Here is a 22,676-nt window from a genome sequence, read left to right as displayed (position 1 = left end):
GTTGTATAATGAGCTGGTGTGAAATCAGAAGTATTGAACAAACAAGTTTTGATTTTAGGAAGATGAAATCTTTATTGTGCAGTCAGAGATTCATATGAGTGTTAGTTTATGAATCAATCACAAGTCAAGCTTTTTTGAACACTATATTCCAGTGCCATCTTAAATATCCTCATGTTGATCATGGTCATCACACAGAGCTGCCGTTGCTTTGTCAGTCGGAGCTGGAATCTGAGAAAATAAAAAGCACAGGGTTGGTGAATGAGAAAACACTGAAATGAACCTTGTTCTTCAGTGAAATATACAATCTTATACCTGAGTATCCATAGTGGTCTTCATGTTGTCGTCCTGTTTCATAATCTGACGCTGGAAATTCAGAGAACAGCAATTAGCCTGAGCTGTTTTCTTTCAGCCCAGAGCAGATGTAAATGCAGATTATTTATTTCTTACCCTGAATCTTCTGAGGGGATCAGGCTGAAGAGGAGGCTGCTGTGGCATGGCTCCTCCAGGACTCCCCTACAGAAGACAGCAAGATGCAGTGATTTGTTAAATTTCTACCTATCATAATATAACCTGTGATAAAAGCCAGAGTAGAGTGTTAACCATGAGAGGCTGCTGAGCAGGATTCATCTGTGGCATTTGAGGGACTCCCATGAAAGGAAACTGAAAGAAGGATTAAAAAAGACACATAAAACATTTTTGTCTGGTTTTCTGAAAGCAATGAAACTTGATGTGTGTTATTGACGCCACTGACCGCATTGACTGCAGGGACGGGGTACATGTTGGGAACAGGAGCCGGTAAAGCAAAGGCAGGAACTCGTGGAACAAACTTGGGAGACAGGTAAAGTAGAATTGTGAATCTCATCATATCAGACAAAATCTCACTTAACAGCAATCTGAATTCAAACTGTTCAGTTTACAGGATGGCAAATTAAGAAATGCACACACAAAGAGAACATGCAAACTCCACAAGCTGGGATTTAAACCAGTCATCAGATGTTTCTAGAGGTTTTTTCCAGTTAACGAGGGTTTTTTCTCTCCATGGTCACCAGAGTGCTGCCCATTATGGGAACTGTTGGGTTTCTCCTTAATGTTAACGTATTGAGATAATGGATGTTATGATTTGGCGCTATACAAATTAAGTTAAGTTGAAAACCTGATTGACTGACCTGTGCAAACTGAGGCTGCCCGACGAAGCCCAACCCTCCACCTGTCACCATGGCCGGGTTCAGGCCTCCAGCCATCATCATAGGGTTTAATCCATTTCCCATTCCACCGTACATACCAGGTATCATCCCTGCATTCATGGCTGCAATCAGCCTCTGTGTCTGCAGGGACAAAGAGCGGGGCTGTTATTAATGACTGATCACTATTAACTATTAATTATTGGAATATTGTGCTAATCACTTAGCAATTAATTAATTAATTACCTTTCCTGCACTGACCTGTAGAAGCAAGGAGACAAAACGTTAGATCATTAGATAGATAGACAGATAGACAGATAGATAGATAGATAGATAGATAGATAGATAGATAGATAGATAGATAGATAGATAGATAGATAGATAGATAGATAGACAGACAGATAGATAGATAGATAGAAAGACAGATAGATAGATTGATAGATAGCTAGATAGATAGATAGATAGATAGATAGATAGACAGACAGACAGATAGAGAGAGAGAGAGAGAGATCGTTAGATAGATAGATAGATAGATACTCACATAGCAGATGGTGGCTATAAGTGCTGTTTTGAGGAGTAGAAGCTTCATCTCGAGGTCTAAATACCTTTAAAAAAGACCAGAGTATATTCAGCTTATTTATAAATTCTGTAGATTTTTAGTAACATGCGTGTTATGTTAGTTAGAAAATGTCTATTTCAGTATTTGTATCATTTTAAATCTTAAATCTCATACCTTTTATTTTGGTTCTTCCTTCAAAAGTTATGTGCCGAGAAGGACTACACAGCAGTTGTTCTGTGATCTTTTTATCAGTCCCTCAGATTATCATGAGCCAATTAGAGCAAAGAAAAACGGACTTGTTGACAAACTGTATTTGTCACCTGTGTGTCACGGGTGAACTCCTGATATGACATCTTCTTTCTCTAGAATATGAGATTTAAAGAAATGAAGCACAGTGAGGTGTCTATTTTCTAAAGACTCTTCGACCCTGTTCTACATTGTCCTCGATGCAGTTGAGTGACCACAAACAATAACAGAGTGATTCAGTGTCTTGTGGAGGGTTTGTGGAGGTTTTCTGGAAGCTGCTAAACTTAAACCTGGTAGAGCTCGCGGCTTGTGGCCCCGAGGCAAACAACTGACATCATTATGGAGTGCTTTGGTCCACGTGTGTACCCTTAAATTTAACTACACATTTGATTTATTTTGTTGTTTGATCTTCATTTAAGATCTCTTTTTCAAGAGGGATTAAGAAATATGCACTGACACAAACAGGACCACAAACAGGAATGACACAGCAAGGAATTCATAAAAACAAATACAACAATCTTGGAGAGAATCTTAAACGGTTAACAAAGAGGAATGACTTAGAGGGTGGATTGTTGCTAAGTCCAATTAGACGGTGTGTGATACCTGAAACCTGATCTGCTAATGCTTGTGCAAACATGAGTGAAAGGCTTAAACTTTTACTGGATCATGTAATCACTATGTAATGAAGGTTTGAATGCAGGAGAGAAATGTGAGGTAGATAGGAAGCTTCATTTTGAGAATTTAGAATTCTAATATTTAAACATTTAAACATTTAGCCATTTTAACATTTGGACATTTTAACAATTAAACATTTAACATTTTGACATTTTGACATTTTAACAATCAAATGTTTTTACAATTTAACATTTTGATATTTTAACATTTTGCCATTCTACCCCACAAGCAGCTTAATGGTTAGTGACTTGAGAAAAACAGCTCTTTAAGAATGAGAGTGCACATTTCATGTTTCCTGCTCTTCTAGGAGTAGCAGCTGTAATTTATGATTTGTCTCAAACAGAACTTTACTCGTCCCAGACCAAAAAATAAAACTATTTATATAGTCCACCCGTCTCACCCCTGATGACCCCAGGACCCCTTTTAAATTTATAAAACCCTTGTTTATGTGTGTGTGTCATATATCATCAGCACAATTTCTCATGTTGTTTGGAGTCGTCCCTGCTGCGGCTGGCTGGGCATGTTGTCACATTACTGAGGCCGTCTGGGGAGGACTTGTTCTTTTTTGCTGCAGCAGCTGCTGACTCGACAGACCACAGCAGAGCAGGTAAACAGCTTCTGTGGAAGTCTGGCCTGCAGCTTTAGGCTAATTACACGCTGTCATTCTGTTTCAATTAAGACTCATAATCTTCCTGTTTGCAGTTTATGTCAGGACAAATGACCTTTCCTAATAACTACATGTAAATTGCATGAGTTTTTTTTAACATCAGAGTTTAAACACACACAGACATACACACGATCATTACAGGATAAGATGCACATGAAACCAATAAAGTGAGTGAGCTTACACATTAGCATCTCTCTCTCTCTCTCTCTATCTTTCTATCTCTATATTTCTCTATCTCTCTATCTATCCATCTTGGCATAACTTTTGAAGGAAGAACAAAAACATAAGGTATAGATTTCTAAATTAAAATTTGGAATTTATAAATATATTGTATCTATTCTGGTAGAGTGTGTATATCTATATATCTATTTATTTATCCATCCATCCATCCATCCATATCTATTCATCCATCTATAGACGCTGTGTACATAAAAAGTGCGCAGTAGGAATTCTGCCATGATGTTAGTGATGGGATGTTTTTCACATCCAGACCTAAATCACCATGTTGTAACGAGCGTATTGTAAATATATATTTACACTTTTAACCACACTGTCACACAGAAATAACATCAGCATCAGAGGAGCCACACCCATAAGGTTTTATGTTTTTTTTGCTCATACTTGTGACATATTTTGAGCTGCAGGGTGTCAAATATGAGGTGTTACTTTATTGAGAATAAAAACAAAACAAAGTGTGAACAGTTAACTTCGATTTTTATTTATTGTTCATTTGTCACCGTGACAGTGATTTATAAAATTAACATTCAGGCTTGAAGAGATTGTGAGACAGGCCGTGGACATAGGAATGAATCATGAGATGGATGTGATGTCTGTGTGGTCTCATTTCGCTTGTTTCTCCTCCATCCCAGAGCACTCTTCCTCCTCCTCTTCCTCCTCTTCTGCTGCGTTCACCTTCCTCACCGGAGACTGTGTCCCCCTGAGGCGAGCTGCCACTGAGCGCTGAAACCTCACTCTGCCGGCTGCATTCCCACCAGCTGGAACCTGCCTCTGCTGGTTGTTCAGGCCGGCCAGCGAGATCAGCTGCACTTGGCCGGGGGTCAACACGGCGCCCTGTGGGTCTCCCCCTGCGTTTCTCTGTGACAGCACGGTGAACAGTTGGAGTGGGCCCCCCCTCACAGCCTGGGTCTGCACCTGCCCCTGTGGGTTCACATTCACTCCCCCTGTCTGCCCCACAGGAAATGCTCCACCTTGTTGAAGAGCTCCAGTGGGAACGAGCTGCTGCAGAGGTGCCTGACCTAGTTGGTTCCCGACTGGCTGGATGAAAAACGTCCCACCAAGTTGGACTAAACGCACCAGGAGCGGGTCACCGTTCAGCAGGACTCCATTTTGGGCCCCGGGGTTGGCATTGTTACCCGCAGCTGCTGCTCCTCCATTATTATTCACTCCCCCGTTAGCCTCAGCACTCCCTGAGGACACACCACCCTCCACCACAACAGCCCAGGCCTGGAAGATCACCCACAGTAAGCAGAACATGTTTTATCTCAGTGACAGCAGTCTACAGGTGCAACACTGCTTCTCTGCTCACTTATATAGAGAGCATCAGATTCTGTGAGGAGACGTCCAATCAGAGTCCTGCACTTTATCTCATAACAACAAGTCCCTGTAATCATCATGACCGTGCTGCAGGCTATTTTTTGCTTTGTTTCCCTACAGAGGGCCATTTTTCAGGATTATGTGGCAAACCCAAACCAGGTATCAGTGGCCATCATTCTCTTAACCATGAGGTGGTATTGTCATGTCCTTGTCAGGAAAACGAATGATATTAAAGCGTAAACCGATGTGTCCCTGGGGGGTTTGGGTGCGTTCCACCAATGATGGAATGATGAATACGAATAACTTTATTTCAGGACTGTTAAGAATCATTAACACTAACAACAGGGTGATACTGTGAAGACCTCTGCTGTCCATAAAGCTTTAATCAGAGATACAGTGAAAAAGACAAACATTTACAGATTTTGCTACTAAGTTAAGCAACACACATTGATTTACATTTACTAGCACAACACCAAGGCATGGGATTCAACTTAACTTTGAATTAAAGAGTAATTCTGCACTTAATCACTCTAACATACTAACCAAAGTTCTTATGAGGCCTTGCACTTTAAACTGTACAAGACCTTTTCTACCAGTCAGCTGTTGTAAACTTCTCCCCATGTTCGGAATGCATTAGAAAACAGTTTCTGGATAAACACGACTCTTATACTCTAAAAGGCAGCTGAGTCTAAACCCCAGTACAACTACACAACCTTAGCCTGACCCAAAATAACAGCACTGAGGACCAACACTTGCTCTCTATATAGCAGGAGGTAAAAGAGTTTATGTCATGCGTGTCAGAATCTTAACATTTCGACCTGACAAAATAAAAGGAGCTGAGTGGTTCACGGAGGCGTCTCTCTCTCTCTCTCTCTCTCTCTCTCTCCCTCTCTCTCTCATTCTGCTCTGTCAGAAGAGCCTCCTCAGGCTCGTGCAGCAGATGATGTTTAAGACGAAGCTCAGAAAAGCAGGTTGGCATCCATGTCCTCTGTGGAGAGAATACATTGAGTTTAAAGGTACATTAAAATAAGTACATAAAAGAAGGTTCCCCACAAAACAAATGTACAGCCTGACTTTATAATATTTCTGAGGTATCTGTGTGAACAAGTCAATGATGCTGCTGCTCTCACCGCTCTTGATGCCAAAGCAGGAAGTCCACTCTTTAAAGGACACCTGCTTGTCCTTGTCAGCGTCACACTCCTGGAAGAAGCGGGAGGTGCAGTGCTCCATCGGCACCAGAGGGACCCTGAGCGGGGCCAGCTCCGAGTGGGACAACACTCTGCACAGAGCAAAACATTGTCAGACTTTCATCTTTGTAATCAGACCGTAACCACGTTTTTATGATTTGACCCCAGGGGTTTGTTTAATATTTGTCAATAGGTGTGATAAGATCTGTCTTCCAGTTTAAATTGTCTATATTAATAATTCTATGAACATTTTGCAATGTGAATTTAATTCTTTAATAATTATAAGTAGAGTAGGGGACGAGGAGGAATGGGAAGGTGAACCTGTCAGACGGGTGCTGGTCGAGTTGAGCAAACTGCCAGTGCACTGGGTAAATGTACATGTTGTAGTTCTTCTCGAAGTCCTGAGCAAGAAGCTCAACCGAGTGATCACCAGCATGAAGACGCCTCTCGCTCTCAAAGATTTTCTTCACCTACAGAAAACAGGACAACGCAGAGTGATTTACCTGAAGTATAGATTTACTCACTCACTGACAAATTCATTGGATACAGAAACAACAAATTGCAGTTGAATTTTGCAGTAGTTTAAAATAACATAACATAACTCACTCTAACTCCTTAATAATTATATTGTGTCACTTTTGCTGTTGACTGTATGTTTTATGATGATTGTATGATTTATTGCTGTTGATGTTATCTGATGTAAGGTGACCTTGAGTGTATTATTATTAGTGGATCTGTCTCTTAATGCACAACTGCTCCAAAATGTAATGTAATGGGGTCTTTCCAGACTCTGGCCCCATCCCTCCACCAAGTTTGGTGGAAATCAGTTCAGTATTTTTGACACAATCCTGCTAAAACCTAAACCAATCAGCAGACCAAGAGGCACTGGTGAGAACATAACCTCCTTGGCTTTGGCAATAATGTTAATGAGCCTGATTTTCATCACTGTGACTTACTCTAAAACGTTGTTTGGGGGTGAGGAAGCCAGGGGACATGGAGTCGTGCTCATAGAGCTGCAGCAGCACGTTTTTCAGCCAGTCTCTCATCCGCAGAGGAAACTGCACCAGCTCAGTGTCCACACACTGAGGAATCACTGACAGAGAGGAGGGCAGAGAGAGGCGCAAAGAGCAGGGTCAAATGATTTCTTCTCACACTGTAATGAAATGATCAACCATTCAGTCTGTGCAGTGGTAACTTCTCACATTTGCATGGTCCGGTGTAGTCCAGGTGAAGCTTGTGCCCTCTCTTGGTGCCCTCCAGGTTACATTTATTAGCAAAGAGCTCACATGACGTATCGTATGTTTGGTTGTCTGTTCCACAAACCTTCATGGAACACGAACATCACAATCACATGAAAACGGTGGCTGAAGATTGCAGTTTATACCCAGTAACAGGTTATATATATATATACTCACATGATCGAACTCATTCACACTGGGAGGACACTGTGACGCCTCTTGACACACACAGCCTGGTTTATTATCGGCGTCGAGTTTACACATCTTACCACGCTTGCAGCGGAAATTGCCACACGGATCTAGAAGGAAAGACAAACGCTGGAATAACAATCAATTTATACTTTATCTGAATTTTAATAATATATTGTCTTTTTCCTTTCATTTTACAGTGTGAGGAGCATTAACCACCACACATCACCCCCTGCATTCCACAGCCATTTGAGTTTGCTCAAGGATTAAATTCAACTTGATCTCTCTTATTCACTCCTTAAGCCTGCAGAGCTGTGTTATGGTAGTGAAGGACCGTGAAGCAGGGTGGTACCATTCATGTGGAAGTTTGAGCAAAAATGTTTAGCAGTCAGCAGATTCCCCTATGAGACAGTTGGGTTAGGGCATTAGTCAGTTTGGCGAACAGTGATTTAAACTGACCTGCAGGGGATTCTGGGTGATGTGCGCCTCCAGTGAGAGAAGGCCTGGAGCTGGGGTAAAGATCCACTGTGGCTCTTATCTGCACTGGATTCATTCCTACCAATGGACCCTGGAAAAGCAAGTGCAACTTCATGAGATATGGGACAGATGACGAATGTTTCAACCACTTATTTATATCAAACTGCAGCTTAGCACCAAACGTAACTGTCACATTTCTATATTTAGAACAAGCAATAACTGATTTTTTGGGGTAACTTGGGGGCATCAGAAACAACACTTTAAGCAAACTATTATGATAAGAGGAGAAAACAGGTAAGAAAAGATAAGATGATATACTATAAGATAAGATAGTCAAAACAAGGTTGACGAGAGAACAAGTGAAAGTATAAAATAGGACAAATTCACAGCAACTCTATGTTTCATTTGGAGCCATGTTTCTGGTGAATGTAAACTCCATATTTAATCTTCTTTTAGCTCTTTTCTGGTCTCCACCACCTCCTGTCTCCTATCTACTGATTAGATACCATGCAGTGGCTTTTGAGCCTCTTTACTAAAAACAGCTGCCTAAAGTGAAGTTGCTGACCACAACAGGAAGTGCATGTACAGATTGTTTACCCATTTTCCCGCCCTCCTCCTCTTCGCCTTTTGCACTGTGTTGTCAGTGCTGCTTCCGACAGACTCCTGAGGATCTTGTTGGCTCAGTTCTTGTCCCGACTGTGTTTCCTCTCGTTGAGGAGAGTGCTTCCTCGCCCTCTGGTTCTTCTTCTGCTTCCTCGTCTTTCCCTTGCCGTGACTCGTGCTGTCATTCTTGCTCCTCTCTTCCTCCTTTCCGGCGGCGCGGCTCGACCCTGACTCGAGCTCCCTGCTGCTCTTCGCCTCTTGCAGTTTCACGTCTTGATCCATTTCTTTAGATTTAGCTTCTTTGTCGTCTTGCAGCTTGTCCACATCGGACACCTCCTCACTGTCCACTGCCTCAGTGTTTTGTACGTCTTGGTCATAGTCCTCGTTGATGGTGGGCAGCTCTTCCTCACTGACCTCTTTCTCAGTGACATCTGGAACATCTGTTTTTGAGGGAGGCTGGGTGTCATCAGTGTGGGGTTCCATCTTAGCTGATATCATCTGCAGAGGTTGTAAGACGCCGCTATCAGCAGCGTAGTCGAGATCGACTGGGATGTCCAACTCTGTGCTGCCGTCTGCTTCCTCCAACAACTGCTCTTCTCTGTCGGCCATTTTGCCAACAGACTCTTCCTTCTCATCCTTGTGAGGCATCCTCTCCACCTCCTCCACCACTTCCTCTTCCGCCTCCTCTTCCTTCACCTTCCCGTAATCTTCCCCTACTTCCGAGTTGTCTTCTAACTTCTCCTCTTCCTTATCCTGACTGGCCTCCGCAGCCTTGCCAGACTCCACCTTGCCTTTGTCCGACTCCACTTCCATTTCCTCCATCTCTCTTTCATCCACTTCTTCCTCTGCTGCTTCTTTCTTCAGGAGGTCCACCAGCTCCTCCTCACTCAACAGGACCGCAGTGCTTTTATCTCTCCTCTCAGTCGCCTCAATCTCTCCATCCTCCTTGTTAGCATTAGCGTTGCCCTCTGAGCTCAACTCCTCTTCCTCCTGATCCTGGCTCTTGGCCTCGAATGTGACTAAAGTGGGTAAGATCTGTGGCTTGTTGGCCTCCTCTGTGAGAGCATCCTTAATAAGAAAGAAGAAAATAATTATTTGAAAGAAATCATCTGACTGAAATAAAACTTCAGATGTCCCACTTTACCATTTCTTTGGCTGTTTGTGACATTTTATGCAATCCACGACGTTTTCCATGATGTTTACTTTTTACCTGGACAAAACAAGTATGATCAACGATGGTCAAATAATTTAAATATCACATTTTACTTGAAGAATTAATAATAACTTTGTTACTCACAGACAGGGCAAGTGTGGCTGCCAGTAAACAAAGGAAAAGTAAGCAGGCCCTCATACCTGAAACATGGAAATTAACAGTTTAAGCACAGAAAAAAATATAAAATAGATCATATGAAATTTAAATTAACGTGAAGTTCATCATAACCAACACATTATATCTTGACTTCAAAACTGGTCACAACAAAGACATGAACTTGGCACATCTTTCAAAGTCAAATAACATGAGTGCATCAGTATGCTGCCAACACGCTCATGACAAGCAGGGCCGAGGCTATTCGTCTCCACTGTTGTCACGGCAACAGGCCTTTGAGATGCGCCTCTCTCTCTCAAAGTCACATTCAGAGCTAAAGTAAACATCAGAAGCTACCAGACTGGAAAAAACTTGTCTAAGTCCACAAACTTTTTGTCTGTGTGAACGGAAACAAAACAGACATTGCTGGGCCTGCCAGGGGGAACAATAGCTCTGTGGATCAAATAACTGGGTGCAGGTGGGAGGGGTGCCTGTATGAACATTCACTGAAAATAATAAGTTGTTAGTTTAATGATGTTGCAAAGGACACATGCAGATATTTCATTTTCTATTTCCTCTACAATATGATTTAGAATGTATTTCATATCACAAATCACAAAACTCCACAACATATTGGGTATATATATATATACATATATGTAAAAGTGAAAATACAGGTAAGTAAACAACATTTTAGTTTGTCTGTACATGCAATATTAGTATAGGTACATTATAGTAGACAGTTGAATAATACTCACTATGTCTTGATACATATAAAAAGAATCAAAAGCAGTCATCCCCAAAGAGGCTACAATATTGCCAAGCCATGCGTCGTTTAACGTGGAACAAATATAATCGAAAACCTTTTTTTTTTTTTTACATCAAACTCTGTGTTCATTATGTCATGTCAAACATGTGTAAAAGTGTCAGTAATAAGGATTTTACCTGAGGCTGGCTGTTGCAAAAGAAAGTAGAATCCAGCACAAACACCAGAATGTGTCTGTGTTGAACCTGTGAAGATGGCCCCTGATTTTTCTGGGTCTGTGGCGCTAATGCCAACTTTGGACTTTGGGAGTGTCTTTGGGCCACGGGGGGGGGGGGGGGGCAGGGACCCCACACTTTGATGTTCTGCCAGAAAAAAAATATAAAGAACTATATGGTAATTATTCATGAAAAAGAGGAAAAGGGGGAAAAACAGCATCTGACAGATTTAATCAAATTCACTTTCATTACTGAAGATAAACTTGTAACTTAAAAAACAGGGTTCATTCATACATGTTGTGTTTTCCTCTTTTAGCCGTTGTTTCGTGAACAACTGTATAATTGTATTACATATGTATATGTATATTTGTTTATGACAGAATAAAATCAGATCACACTTGTGTGTCACATGAAAGATGGTTTCAAGACACAAGTAAAACATAATATAGACCACTAGATGTCACTGTGTTACAAGTCTGTGTTTCTGAAGCTACAGAGAAACTGAGTAACAACTTCTGTCAGCAGCTTCTTCAGCAGGGTAATTCAAATAGTGTTCATGGCGGATTTCAATTGTTGTGTTCATTCAAATTTGCAAAGTTTGATTGGTTGCCCTCATGTTTTCTCTGTCTGTGCCACAACAGAGCCAGAGAGATCCAAACACCACCTGTTCAACCTGCTGTCCTCTGGAGGGCAGCACAGGTGTATCAAAATCCAGACTGGCAGATCTAAGAACAGTTCCTTTCTTTAGTTTTCATAGTATTTGTTGCATCACAAATTCATACTAGGTGCAATATTTTATTTTATTCACATTAGCTTCACCACTTGTGTCTCCATCACCAATCAACACTGTCACAATAACATGTTTGGTTGATACCTGGAGCCTTTATTTCTCTCACACTGTCCTCAAATTCAATCAACTTATCTCATGACACTATACGCCGGTTCCATTTTGTGATGAAGATCATGTGATGTGGTCAATAGTTCCAGGGGGCGCTGAGATTGTTTTCCCAACTATTTCCAGGTTGAACATAAACTCTGAACCTCATTTACATGATGTGACTTTTGGTAATACAAACTGAATATTTGTATCATTGGTTTTTGTTTAGTTTTTTCTAACTTTGCCAAGCAGGTTTTGCTTTCACCTCTGTCTGTAGGTTTGTTTGTTTGTTTGTCTGCAGGACTGCGTAAAAACTATGCGCTGACCTGAATGCCACTCCAATTATTATAGAAACTGTACAGGTCCACTCACACGTGTTATAGAACTTCTAATCCATTCTAATTTCTAATCCATATTTGGCTCATATGGCTCAGACAATTGAAAATCTACAGCACATTGGCCCTTGAGGACCAGATTTGAAGTCCTGCTGTAAATATCTATTGCCGTTTAAGAAAATCAATAACTTAGATGCACAACTGAAAGAGTTAATACATCCTAAAAACTAAAATAACCTACAGAGTGAATGTGAGGACATTGCTGACTGCCGGTCTGTTTGCTTCAACAAGCCTAAATCATCGTCTCCTCACTCCCCCCATCGCTGCAGCAGGATCTTACAACTGCTGGTAGCTGTGGTTTTTGGCAAACAGCTCCAGACTGGTGAACATCCAGTCTAATTACACGTTTCTTTTGCATGGTTGGAATCCGAACTGAGGTTAAACAAAGAATTCTCTAATCTTATTTTGGGCCTGACCATATAAGGACATCCAGGAAACAGTTACGGGCCTCAGGAGGGAAAACGTAGAAGTCTTTATATTGCTTTCTAAACCTATTTCCAAGAACAAGGCCTATTTTCAATAACATTGTGTAACGGTGAGAAGGTTAGGTTACAAAACATGCTTGTCTTTAGTTTAAAGTATCATTAGTGAGTTAAGTCTTGATGCAAATGTTTGAAACCGTCAGAAGCCTGTTGAAGATGCCAAAAGGTAAATTTTCTCTATTTATTTTTTAAGTTTCTCCAAGTATTTTGCATCTACCCTTGAGCAAGGCTCTACATCCCACATGCACCTTGTCGCAACATTTAAAAATAGACCTGTTGGGTGACTAGATAGTAAATTAAAAACATCAATTTCCACACCGGAAACAGGCATGTCCCTGTCTGGCTGTCCTTCCCCCTCTGAGTGGGTGAGTTTGTTTTTTCTACAGGCCACAAACCCTATGGTTTCCTATGCTGAATTATATTTCACTAAGGACTTGAGAGGGCGTGGAGAAAATGTAGTGACTGCATGAAACAGCTCTGTGTGTGTGTGTTTGCGTGTGTTGTGTCATCATGTGTATGTTTTCAGCTCGTTCTCCGGAAACAAACACACCTTTTGCGTGTCGACGGGAGAGGGAGTGAGAGAAAGAGAGAGACAAATCCGGAAGGAAGTGATGCAATCATCTTAATTGAAGTTGCTTATATACAGAGGAGGTTGAAGTTTCCTCCAGCAGATCCACACATCACGCTTCTACTGCCTAAAGCACCAGCTTCCATACGTGAACAGACACTGGGTTCTCTTCCTGTTTGCTGCTGACGGACGACTAACTTCATCCCTTCATCGCTCTCCATCCAACAGACAAAGACAGGTAATTTATCGGCTGATTATGACATATTGATTGTTTTCACCAAAGCTCATTTTCTGTTTATGACTCATATTTTTTATCCATGCACTGATTTCTAGCTCTTTTCTCATCGTATCTCCAAACTTGTGTTTCCTTTTCTAGCTTTGAATTAGCTTTTTCAATGTTGCTAAATTTATTTTATCATGTTTGCAGGAAAATGAAGGTCACCATCATAACATTTTGCCTCATTGGAGCAGTTTTTGCCAACCCAGTAAGTATGAATCTCTAGAAATAAAGCTCACGAAACTGGATGTTATTTATGTAATTTGATGTACGTTTGGACACATTTATAAACTTTGAAAAATGACTCTTTTAATATATTCAGTATTGATATAGTGGCTCAGTGCTAACATACTCAATACTCAAAACAATATTATAAATGTCTGCAGAACAAATATCAAATATCATCATAGTCCTGCACTGTTTCTTATATTTAGATATTTTTAAGCTAAGTAAACAAATCAATGTGGATTTGTAGGTATTTTACACGAAATAAATGCAAATGTAAAATATGTACAAATCCACAGAGATAGATCATGTGCATCTTACGGATCCACCATCTGTGGAGTCGTGTCCTCACCTCTTACCCGTGTGTGTTTCCTCTGACAGATTTCTTTCAATGCCCTTCTGGACTCAACTGAGCTTGATTCGAACTCGGTGAGTGCCGTCAGATCTGAACTCCTTTCTTCAACATGGTGGAGCTGTGCTTTACAAAACCTCCACACAGTTTATCCATAAATCATTTGACTGCAGTCAGCAGAAAAACTAACAATAGGTGCGGTTATTCGACGATTCCTCCGACCTCAAGACAATTCCCATGTCTGCACCATTTATGCAGCAACAGCTTTTGGTTCTTAAATGATGGATGAGTCTTGAATGAATGTGATGATTGTTGAGGCTGCAGTTAAAGGGTATAATTAAACATACTGGGGTGTGTGCTCACTTTTGTTTTTATTTTTTTCCCCCAGACAGAAAGTGCGTCTGTTTCACAATCGTCTGAAAATAGCACCTCAGAGCAGGTACTGTCTAAGTTTATTCCACTCATGATGAAATGATTCCTTTTGGATGCAGACTTTCAGCATCGTGTTTGACTGCTGCGCTCCACTTTAATGGATTTGTATTCCTTTGTGTTGCAGAGCTCTGAAGAAAGCACATCAAATCAAGTGAGTCACTCGGATTTTTCTATTTCCTGCGAAAAACAAATCTAATTATTCTGATATAATCGATCGGCTGAAAATGTGTCTGACGTCAATCTATGTTTGTTTGCAGAGTTCAGAGTCAGAATCCTTAGAATCCACATCAGAGGACACGGTGGGTTGAACGAGCAAATCAATCATATGACAAACCCTACTCAATAATAATAATAATAATATCAAATTAAAGTGAAAATTCAAATAAAGAAAGGAGAAATAAGTTTGTCTAATGTAATGTTTCTTTTCCTAAAAAAACAGACTTCAGAGGAGAGTGACAGTCAGTCAGATGAGTCAGATGGGGTAAGATTAAAGAAAATCTAATATTCTACCAAACCTACTTTATTCTCAAAATGTTACAACATAGTGCAAAATATTTCCACTCAGCTTAAATTATTCACTGTTTGTCCACAGAGTGACTCCATGCCTGAAACCAGAGATAACAGCATGAGCAGTGAGGAGAACTTACGAAAGGTGAGTTAAACTGTTGCTTTAAGATAAAATGCTAAGATAAGATACGAAAAGGTTAGATAAAATGAGATGTTTCTACTACTTATTTACGTCATCATATCAAATTGCAGCTTCACAGAAAAAATCATATCACATTTCTTCAATTTAAACCTGCAATAACTGTGTTAACTGTGTGTGGTAACTTGGGGGCATCAGAATCGACACAACAGGCACATAAAATAATTATTTTTTGTTGATGTAGTAAGTTTTTAGCAAATTAACAGTTAGATAAGACAAGATAAGATTATATGATAGATAAACCAAAAATGAGGTAGACAAGATAACTTACACACTTCACTACAGACAGAATATTGTGGGAAGAGAAAAAGACTGAACAGATTTTACAGTTGAGTAACTCTTTATTTTTTTCTGCATCAGAGTTGGGTTCAAGTCTATAACGTCATGCAAGACCTGAGTGACGAGGACAACAGCAGCACAGAGGTCAAGGGTCAAGGGGAGCAGCTGAGCACCCAGCAGCCCACTCACACCTCCATGATTTTCAAACAGGAGGTCGACACCACTCAACTAAACCAGCCCCTGGTGGATAGTCCCACCAGCAGCAGTGAAAGCACAGAGAACAGCGAGGCCACCGCTGCTCCCTCGGCCTCCACCAGCGAGAGCAGCAGCAGTGAAAGCAACGAGACCAGCGAGAGCAGCGAGAGCACAGAGGACAGCACCGCCAGCGACAGTGCCGAGGTGCAGAAGATGAAAGCCAGTGACTGTGTGAATGGAACCCAGAGCTGTGAAAGCGAAGAGTACTTCTTCCACGATATAGGAGACGACGCCCATCACGGTGTGGACAATCTGATGGTGCCGGACGACGACGAGAGGGAGCTGACTCTACGACGATGATCACGTGCACTTGCTTTAATTTTCCCACTATGAACTACAACACCATCATAATGACCTGACTGAGGACTCTCATGTTTACTCTTGCCCATCGCTTCTGAATGTTGATTTCTGGCCTTATACTGTTACCTGCAGCTGGTTTATTGTGTGACTAATATTATGATGTATCCGAGCATTTTACTTTTTTGGTTTTGTTTTGAAAATAATAATAAACAAATTTTATTACCGTGGTATTGGGGACTTGCACATTTTTATATATTTAGACAGGCCAAGTTAAGGAAAGTAACATAAGCAGTAATAATTACTAATTAACATCAGACTTTGTTCAATTAAAAAGAGAAAGAAAACACAGTATTTTCAATGTATTCATCATAATTGCACTATATTTCTTTTTTCTCTCATAATTATGAGATACTGACTGAGGGCTGAGTGCAGCAGCCATGGTTGAGAGACTGCACTCGAACCGCCTGTCGTTTTCAAGAGTGCAATTGAACATCTCTGGATTGTGCAGCTCTGGAATCACATACGTGCAGAATGAGAACAGGGAAACAAGGTGTCATGTTTTTCATATGGTAAAAAGCTATTGAATCATTACATCAATCGTTTCATCGGCATGAATCAACACTGATAAATTCAATCTATTTAATAATCATCTAACAGAGTGCACAACTTCAAATGTGCTTCTTTACACATTTTCAGTGGTTGTATTAATTCTGTGTTTGTAAACAATAGAACTCAAATTAATCCCATTCATAAATAAAATAAAGGATTTTAAACTCACCTTAAAGTTGAACATCTGAGTGAAGTCAGTGAAAGAAGTCGAAAATTCTGATCTGCCAGTTTGTGCTTCCTCAGTTGATAGACTAAAACTAAGCTGCTTTTCCCAAAAGGCTGCTGAGAGCTGACGGGAACATTTCAGTTTGAACGGAACTGGGACTTTTTATTTATTTATTTTTTGCAGGTGAGGCCTTGAGGTGAGGCCTTTGCAGTTTCCCTCCAAAGTGACTTCCTGATTTACTTCCTCATTTCAGAAACATTCATCTTTATTGTCTAAACCCAGAGAAGTTGAATGCATCACAGTGAAATAACGCTTTCTGTAAAATACAAGAGTCCCCTTCTTCAACAAGGGTTGTTCAACCATTGACTTTAAAATCCTCAGTAGTGACAGCAGGCTGTCGGCCTAGTCGCACAATGTTTACTACACAAAGAAACTTTTCATGTTGAATCAACAAACATTTATCCTTCAGATACAGAACAATATGAACTCAAACAAAAAAACATGCTTTCCCTCCACTAGTGAAACATCTCAAACAAATGTCAGAAGAACAAGAAGTGAAGTGACTGTTGGACTCACCGGATGTTCAGAGACAGAGCTGCTACTGGACCAGCTGCTGTGCGGCCATCTCTCCACAGGGCGGCGCCATCATGACTTCTACTTCACACATCAATTAAAAAGTGTTGAAAGGAAAGATTGGAGACTTTCTGTCTTTGATATTATTTTTACTATATTGATTATCCATCTAATACTCACTCCTATCTGTGGAATTCAGTGGCTAATGTGCAATGCATTCCACTGTATATATTCAGTTTCAATTGTATATAGGATTTCTATTAAATTTCTATTTTATAATTTAAATAAATACATCCTTCTTAGTAGCACTTAGTGTAATAAAAACACCTGAAAATAACAAAATGTTATTTCAATTGTACATAATTGGGGACTTTTTACAGACTTAATAAATTAACTCTATATTGGCCCATTTAAAAAAAATTATAAATTACGGACATGTACTGCGCATGCGCTCACGGAGGACGGATCCCCATCTTGTCTGCAGCCAGGTACTCTTGCTCTTTTTATAGTAATGAGATACTGAGTCTTTATCATGAGAAGGTTTCTCATGATAAAGACTCAGAGGATCTTTATGTTTTTCATCACAGTAGCAGTAATGGGATTCTATGAGTTTTATATGTCACTGACATATCTGAAAACTTTTCACGGGAATCACATGGCCGGTTAGCTCAGTTGGTTAGAGCGTGGTGCTAATAACGCCAAGGTCGCGGGTTCGATCCCCGTACGGGCCACACGTTCTTTTTTTCCCACTGGCGGAGGAAGGTTTTATTTACCCGGTTCACAGACTGTGTATAAAAGGTCCAGTATGACACGAACATTAATGTTTGCAACACTGCCTGAGGCCTACCCTCTTCAACACACAGACAGTCCTGCGTTTGTGTTGACTGAATCCATTCATTTGTCTTTAACAGATTTTCATTAAGAAATATTTGCATACTGTAGAGTACTGGTGTTTATCAGAGTACACAGGAGTAGTTTTATACAAGGAAAAACTTCACAAAAGCTGTGATGAGCAGCAGTCTCTCTATCTCTCTCTACCCCCCATCGCTCTTTATCTCCCTCTTTCTCCCTCGCCCTAACCCCCTCCCTCCCTAGCTGTCTCCCTCTCTATTTCTCTCTCTCTCTTCTTAGCTATCTCCCTGTCCATCTATCTCTCTCTCCCTCCCCATCTCCCTCTCTATCTATTTCTCTCTCTTTCTATCTCTCTATCTCCCTCTCTATCTTTTTGTATCTCTCTCTCTGAACCACAGTCTGTGTGAACAACCAGGACGTGCTGCTGGTGTGACCCAGGCGATAGTTGGTCTTCACAACTCTACTTTACAACATGATCGTGATATAGATACATGTCATTCAATATATTGAGTATATTATGTTTATATTGATCGATTTCTTCTTCTGTTTAAAACTGTGGTCGGATTGAATGTACCAACAGGATTGAAACATAGATTTGTTATATTCTGTGTAATGACAATAGGACTTTCTATGTCTAAAGTCTAATTGTTCAACTGATTAAAGAGAGCAAACATATTGAGGCTTATAGAGCAAAATAACACAGGAACATGCATGAGACAGGATTTGATGTAACTGCAGTCACATGTTCAACACTCTGCTCTGAGAGGCATGACCATGGTTTCAACTCCATAATGATTTCGTCATAATTTCATAACATGAGCACAAATTATCAAATTATCCTAATGAGAATTAACTGGATCATTTTACCCTGATACCTTTATGTTAGCTTGACTTAGGCCATGTTTTATGGAGCAGGGTGTCAAAGCTGTCAAAAGCTTGTTTTTTTTTTTAACTTTGGATAAAAATGTAACACCAGGTGGCGACAAAGTCAACTGTTCATGACTTTGTCGGTGAAAGCTCCTAAATTCCTCCACTGGTGTTTTCACAACAAAGAATAAGACCTCTGCTCAGTTTAAGATGAAAGTTACCAGCAGACCTGACGCTACACAGAACACTTTGTCAAACTAATAACAAATTAAGAGATGGGATATCTTCACAGCATCATATTGAGTCATCACATACAACATACATTTATTATAAAAAGTTGAATTCTGAGGTAAGATCTTCAGGTGCTGGGTCCAGAAACTAACATCACTAAAGTCCTCTCTCTAAACATATAAACATGTGACCCTAAAGCAAACTAACACTTTTTATTTCATCTTTCATTTCTGTAGCAGATGGAGGCTCATAAATATAAAAAATATAATTTACTGCTTTTTCTGCTTTTCTGAAATCTGTATTGAAGTTGAGCAGAAATTGTTTAACTAGAACACAATTGTCTTCAATTTTAAACAAAAGACATATTTAGATATAGTTCTTACAAAACATTTAATAACATATTTACATGTTTGAAAGTTAACAAGGAACAGAACTTGTCTAATGACATCCAGCATGAATGACATGCATCTTCATTAACAAATGATAAACTGAACTAAAGACATGATAATGTACATTGTGTTACAGTCACAAAGTAACAATATACAACAAGAATGTTTTACAAAACTAGAACTCATGATTAACAAGTACAAATCAAGTTTTGAACCGTTAACATGTGAGTGACTGTGTCCTCTTTGTGGAAACATTGTTATCTGGGAAAGTGAGACTTCAGGTGTTCCTTCAGAGCTGGTATAGTGGGAAGCTCTCTGCGACACATGTGACAACGAAGAGAAAGTTTCAACAACTCACTGCTGCCTTCTTTCACTGTGACCCTTCCACTGGTTTCAAGCATCCGAACGACATCTGCAGATAAAAAAAAGTGCACGTTTGCAGTAAAATGTGAGTGAGGAAGTGAGGAAAGTTCAAAACAGAGTGGAGTTACTCTCACCTTGAGACTCAATGAAATAGTCAGTAGTGAAAGAGTTCCAGTGTTTTTTGTTCTTTAAACAAGGAGAGTCAAAGTCCTGGCTAATAACATGGAGATGAACATGACTGCAAAAGAAGAGAAAAGACAAAATGTGTCAACATCAAATACAGTATCCGCTGATCCTCACCCTCATGAACTTCAGGATTTGTAGACAGCAGTGTTTTTTGGGCATTTAGCAGAAAGTACTAATAATTTAAATAAATTTCCATTTATTAAAAGTGGGTATATTCTATTTAAGTATTTTCAAATTCTTGCCATTTAGGGTAATGTTTTGATATATTCGTATATCATCAATAAATGACTTCTTATTTCTCTTTAGTATGTGATTCAAGAAGGGTTGTTTTGCCCACCCTTTCTTTTGCTCTGCATTATTTGCATGAAATGGGATAAAGCAGCAGTTATTACTGACCTCATGCTCGGGATGGCATGGTACCCTGTGCGGAAACTCAGTGAGCTAGAATCAGGGCACTGCTGAACCATCCGGTCAGCAACTTGCTGCATGTGTTTCACCAGGTCACAGTGCTCGCCACGCAGCGCCTTCAGACTGGGGATGGACTGCCATGGGAGGACCAGCCAGTGGTAGCGAGCTTTGGGGTATTTGTCTTTGATCACGACTACTTGATCATCCTTGTATACCTAGAAAATATGGAAGCAGTGACTTGGTGGGTAAACTCAATCCACTAGTGTAGGCATCGCACCAGCTGTAGATCTGTTTTTTTACAATAACTACCTGCATCTTTGGGTCTTGCATCGACGTCTTCAGACCTTGGCTCCAATGTCCAAAACTTTCCTATGATAGATTTCGGAAACAAGTTTATTTTCTATTACATACATTCACCAGCTCTGCAATATTAAGACACACACTTGTTTTGTTCTTACACTGGTGTGTGTAGCTTCTCCATGACTAACTGACACAGAGATCGTCTCTGTGGCTGCTTTCATTTTCGGAGCCTCTCTCTGGCTCTCTCTGTCCACTGAAGCCGACTCCCGAGGTCTTTTGGTGCCACTGGGGTTACCAGTGATATCCTCCTTGAAATGTACAGTATATGGATAGAGCTGATTGACAATATGAAGCTGCTGCCCAGGCTTCATTCTGACCTCATTGTCTACACCCACCACTACAGAGTCTACGGAGGTGGGATTTACACCGAGCTGTGGAAGTAAAGATATAGATGAGAGACTGAGTGTTACACAGCCTGTGCAGGAATATTCAGCGATTACTAGAACAAAAACGAATTACTCTGTAATGTGTCCAAAATAGTTAGCAATAGATAATCAAAATAACAGCAAGGACTAAAGTTATTCAATTAAATCCACAATAAGATTTAATTTATATTGTTTTCTTGATTTCACACAAAACAAAATATATATTTATTTATACATGTGTCTTACCTGCTTAACTTTGACATAACCTTTGTTGCATTCTGCTTTCAATTCAACTGGTTGGGGAGAGATACGATTTGAACAGATTGAAATGTGCTTTTAATCCTTTTAATGTTATGTACATTAATTATTTTTCTTCCAAAACACAAAAATACATAAAGAATATGAGAATGAATGTTAAAGAAACAAACACTGTATTCCATCCCAAGAAAATACCAGAGATGCTAGGATTCATAAATGTGAAGCTATATAGATAATAAATGTAAATGAGGATGGTAAAAGTTTTTGCTCAAAATGAATCTAAAGGAGCATGATCAGGAGGTTAGGGTTAGGAGTGTTACACTCATGTATATTAAATAGATATAATTATTGATGCTTCATTATGTAAGTGGCATTATAGAGCTGCACTTGAAGATCACTGTCAGTCATGATTAATAATTTGCTCAAAACAAACTGTGAATAATTTGCATCCAAATTTTACCCGAAGACCAAAGATATTCAATATACTGACATTATTATTACTATTTATAAGACAGTGTTAAAGTCTTACATTTAACAAGATGGACCCATTCATTATTTTAACTCCTGTATGAAAGGTAACCTTGAATGACAAATCCTGAATAATGTTCAGTCCATTGACGAAACAAAGAAATGTAGTTTTGGAAAGTTTGGTTTGAAACAGGGCTTTGTATTTTAAGTCATTGTAAAATCCTCTGCGTGACATGGAGGCACCAGTACAAGTACAAGTACTGCAGTTTTAAATGTACTTAGTGTCTCTCCTATCAAACAATCTCACACAACGTTTAATGGAACTTGACTTCACAGCGTCTGCTGTTTTAACGTGACGTGTTTAGCTCAATGCTAACACAGTCAGTGTACTGTTACCTTGCTGTCGGGAGCATTTCTTGTCTTTAATGGTGGTTTGTGGACCTCGACCCAGGACCACAGTCTGCAGGTGGGGCAGCTGGATGGGCCTGTGACTCCTCTCTTCACTAACGAGCCAACAAACCGGCATTTTAACATCACACTGAACTCTTCTCCTCCGCCTGGTGTTCAAAA

At 40.0% G+C, this 22,676-nt stretch overlaps 4 protein-coding genes, 1 long non-coding RNA gene and 1 other non-coding gene across 10 annotated transcripts; 2 read left to right on the top strand and 4 right to left on the bottom strand.

Annotated features, from left to right (window-relative positions):
• Window positions 1–52: 52 nt before the first annotated feature.
• On the bottom strand, window positions 53–1,364 carry scpp9 (secretory calcium-binding phosphoprotein 9). Its single transcript, XM_069530813.1, has 6 exons — window positions 1,167–1,364; window positions 752–826; window positions 601–660; window positions 448–513; window positions 313–363; window positions 53–228 (listed from the first exon to the last, which is right to left on the bottom strand). The coding sequence occupies exons 1-6, from the start codon at window positions 1,302–1,304 to the stop codon at window positions 160–162; spliced, it is 459 nt and encodes a 152-aa protein (XP_069386914.1). The 5' UTR covers window positions 1,305–1,364; the 3' UTR covers window positions 53–159.
• Window positions 1,365–5,232: 3,868 nt separating this feature from the next.
• Window positions 5,233–11,000, bottom strand: sparcl1 (SPARC-like 1). 2 transcript variants are annotated; one of them, XM_020100273.2, is made up of 11 exons: window positions 10,828–11,000; window positions 9,874–9,929; window positions 9,721–9,786; window positions 8,571–9,644; window positions 7,956–8,064; window positions 7,485–7,606; window positions 7,272–7,392; window positions 7,026–7,162; window positions 6,391–6,539; window positions 6,013–6,161; window positions 5,233–5,870 (listed from the first exon to the last, which is right to left on the bottom strand). In XM_020100273.2, exons 2-11 carry the CDS (start codon window positions 9,925–9,927, stop codon window positions 5,842–5,844), a joined length of 2,010 nt encoding a protein of 669 aa, XP_019955832.1. In that variant the 5' UTR covers window positions 9,928–9,929; window positions 10,828–11,000; the 3' UTR covers window positions 5,233–5,841. The 2 variants fall into 2 exon arrangements, with proteins under 2 accessions (XP_019955832.1, XP_069386827.1); XM_069530726.1 differs by lacking the exon at window positions 10,828–11,000 and adding an exon at window positions 10,022–10,144.
• A 2,132-nt stretch (window positions 11,001–13,132) lies between these two features.
• On the top strand, window positions 13,133–16,238 carry scpp1 (secretory calcium-binding phosphoprotein 1). The gene is made up of 9 exons (XM_020100275.2): window positions 13,133–13,423; window positions 13,613–13,670; window positions 14,069–14,116; window positions 14,428–14,478; window positions 14,596–14,622; window positions 14,729–14,770; window positions 14,911–14,952; window positions 15,064–15,123; window positions 15,538–16,238. The coding sequence occupies exons 2-9, from the start codon at window positions 13,617–13,619 to the stop codon at window positions 16,009–16,011; spliced, it is 798 nt and encodes a 265-aa protein (XP_019955834.2). The 5' UTR covers window positions 13,133–13,423; window positions 13,613–13,616; the 3' UTR covers window positions 16,012–16,238.
• On the bottom strand, window positions 15,505–17,426 carry LOC138411259 (uncharacterized). Its single transcript, XR_011243909.1, has 2 exons — window positions 16,790–17,426; window positions 15,505–16,521 (listed from the first exon to the last, which is right to left on the bottom strand). It is a non-coding gene; the product is annotated as an uncharacterized lncRNA (long non-coding RNA).
• Window positions 17,427–18,016: 590 nt separating this feature from the next.
• Window positions 18,017–18,090, top strand: trnai-aau (transfer RNA isoleucine (anticodon AAU)). The gene has a single exon. It is a non-coding gene; the product is annotated as a tRNA-Ile (tRNA).
• A 1,592-nt stretch (window positions 18,091–19,682) lies between these two features.
• On the bottom strand, window positions 19,683–22,664 carry aptx (aprataxin). 4 transcript variants are annotated; one of them, XM_020100442.2, is made up of 7 exons: window positions 22,503–22,664; window positions 21,627–21,673; window positions 21,114–21,386; window positions 20,965–21,024; window positions 20,644–20,870; window positions 20,196–20,299; window positions 19,683–20,110 (listed from the first exon to the last, which is right to left on the bottom strand). In XM_020100442.2, exons 1-7 carry the CDS (start codon window positions 22,630–22,632, stop codon window positions 19,956–19,958), a joined length of 996 nt encoding a protein of 331 aa, XP_019956001.2. In that variant the 5' UTR covers window positions 22,633–22,664; the 3' UTR covers window positions 19,683–19,955. The 4 variants fall into 4 exon arrangements, with proteins under 4 accessions (XP_019956001.2, XP_019956003.2, XP_019956002.2 ...); XM_020100444.2 differs by having other exon boundaries at window positions 21,114–21,263; XM_020100443.2 differs by lacking the exon at window positions 21,627–21,673.
• Window positions 22,665–22,676: the final 12 nt, after the last annotated feature.

This window comes from Paralichthys olivaceus, chromosome 8 (assembly GCF_024713975.1).
Source record: "Paralichthys olivaceus isolate ysfri-2021 chromosome 8, ASM2471397v2, whole genome shotgun sequence".
Taxonomy (NCBI): Eukaryota; Metazoa; Chordata; class Actinopteri; order Pleuronectiformes; family Paralichthyidae; genus Paralichthys; species Paralichthys olivaceus.
Note: the sequence above shows the minus strand (reverse complement) of the source record. Positions and strands in the feature narration are given on the sequence as shown.

What these genes read in the sequence shown, in the direction of transcription:
- scpp9 (XM_069530813.1), bottom strand. Translation starts at nt 1,304, where the DNA reads ATGAATGCAGGGATGATACCTGGTATGTACGGTGGAATGGGAAATGGA. An exon ending in GGCAGCCTCAGTTTGCACAG is followed by an intron (nt 827 to 1,166) that starts GTCAGTCAATCA and finishes CTGTCTCCCAAG; the next exon opens with TTTGTTCCACGAGTTCCTGC. An exon ending in ATCCCCTCAGAAGATTCAGG is followed by an intron (nt 364 to 447) that starts GTAAGAAATAAA and finishes CTGAATTTCCAG; the next exon opens with CGTCAGATTATGAAACAGGA.
- sparcl1 (XM_069530726.1), bottom strand. An exon ending in CAGCCACACTTGCCCTGTCT is followed by an intron (nt 9,787 to 9,873) that starts GTGAGTAACAAA and finishes TGTTTTGTCCAG; the next exon opens with GTAAAAAGTAAACATCATGG. An exon ending in CTACACCGGACCATGCAAAT is followed by an intron (nt 7,163 to 7,271) that starts GTGAGAAGTTAC and finishes CCTCTCTGTCAG; the next exon opens with TGATTCCTCAGTGTGTGGAC.
- scpp1 (XM_020100275.2), top strand. Translation starts at nt 13,617, where the DNA reads ATGAAGGTCACCATCATAACATTTTGCCTCATTGGAGCAGTTTTTGCC. An exon ending in CTGAGCTTGATTCGAACTCG is followed by an intron (nt 14,117 to 14,427) that starts GTGAGTGCCGTC and finishes TTTTTCCCCCAG; the next exon opens with ACAGAAAGTGCGTCTGTTTC. An exon ending in AAGAAAGCACATCAAATCAA is followed by an intron (nt 14,623 to 14,728) that starts GTGAGTCACTCG and finishes GTTTGTTTGCAG; the next exon opens with AGTTCAGAGTCAGAATCCTT.
- aptx (XM_020100442.2), bottom strand. Translation starts at nt 22,632, where the DNA reads ATGCCGGTTTGTTGGCTCGTTAGTGAAGAGAGGAGTCACAGGCCCATC. An exon ending in GAAATGCTCCCGACAGCAAG is followed by an intron (nt 21,674 to 22,502) that starts GTAACAGTACAC and finishes CTCCCCAACCAG; the next exon opens with TTGAATTGAAAGCAGAATGC. An exon ending in GAGAAGCTACACACACCAGT is followed by an intron (nt 21,025 to 21,113) that starts GTAAGAACAAAA and finishes AATCTATCATAG; the next exon opens with GAAAGTTTTGGACATTGGAG.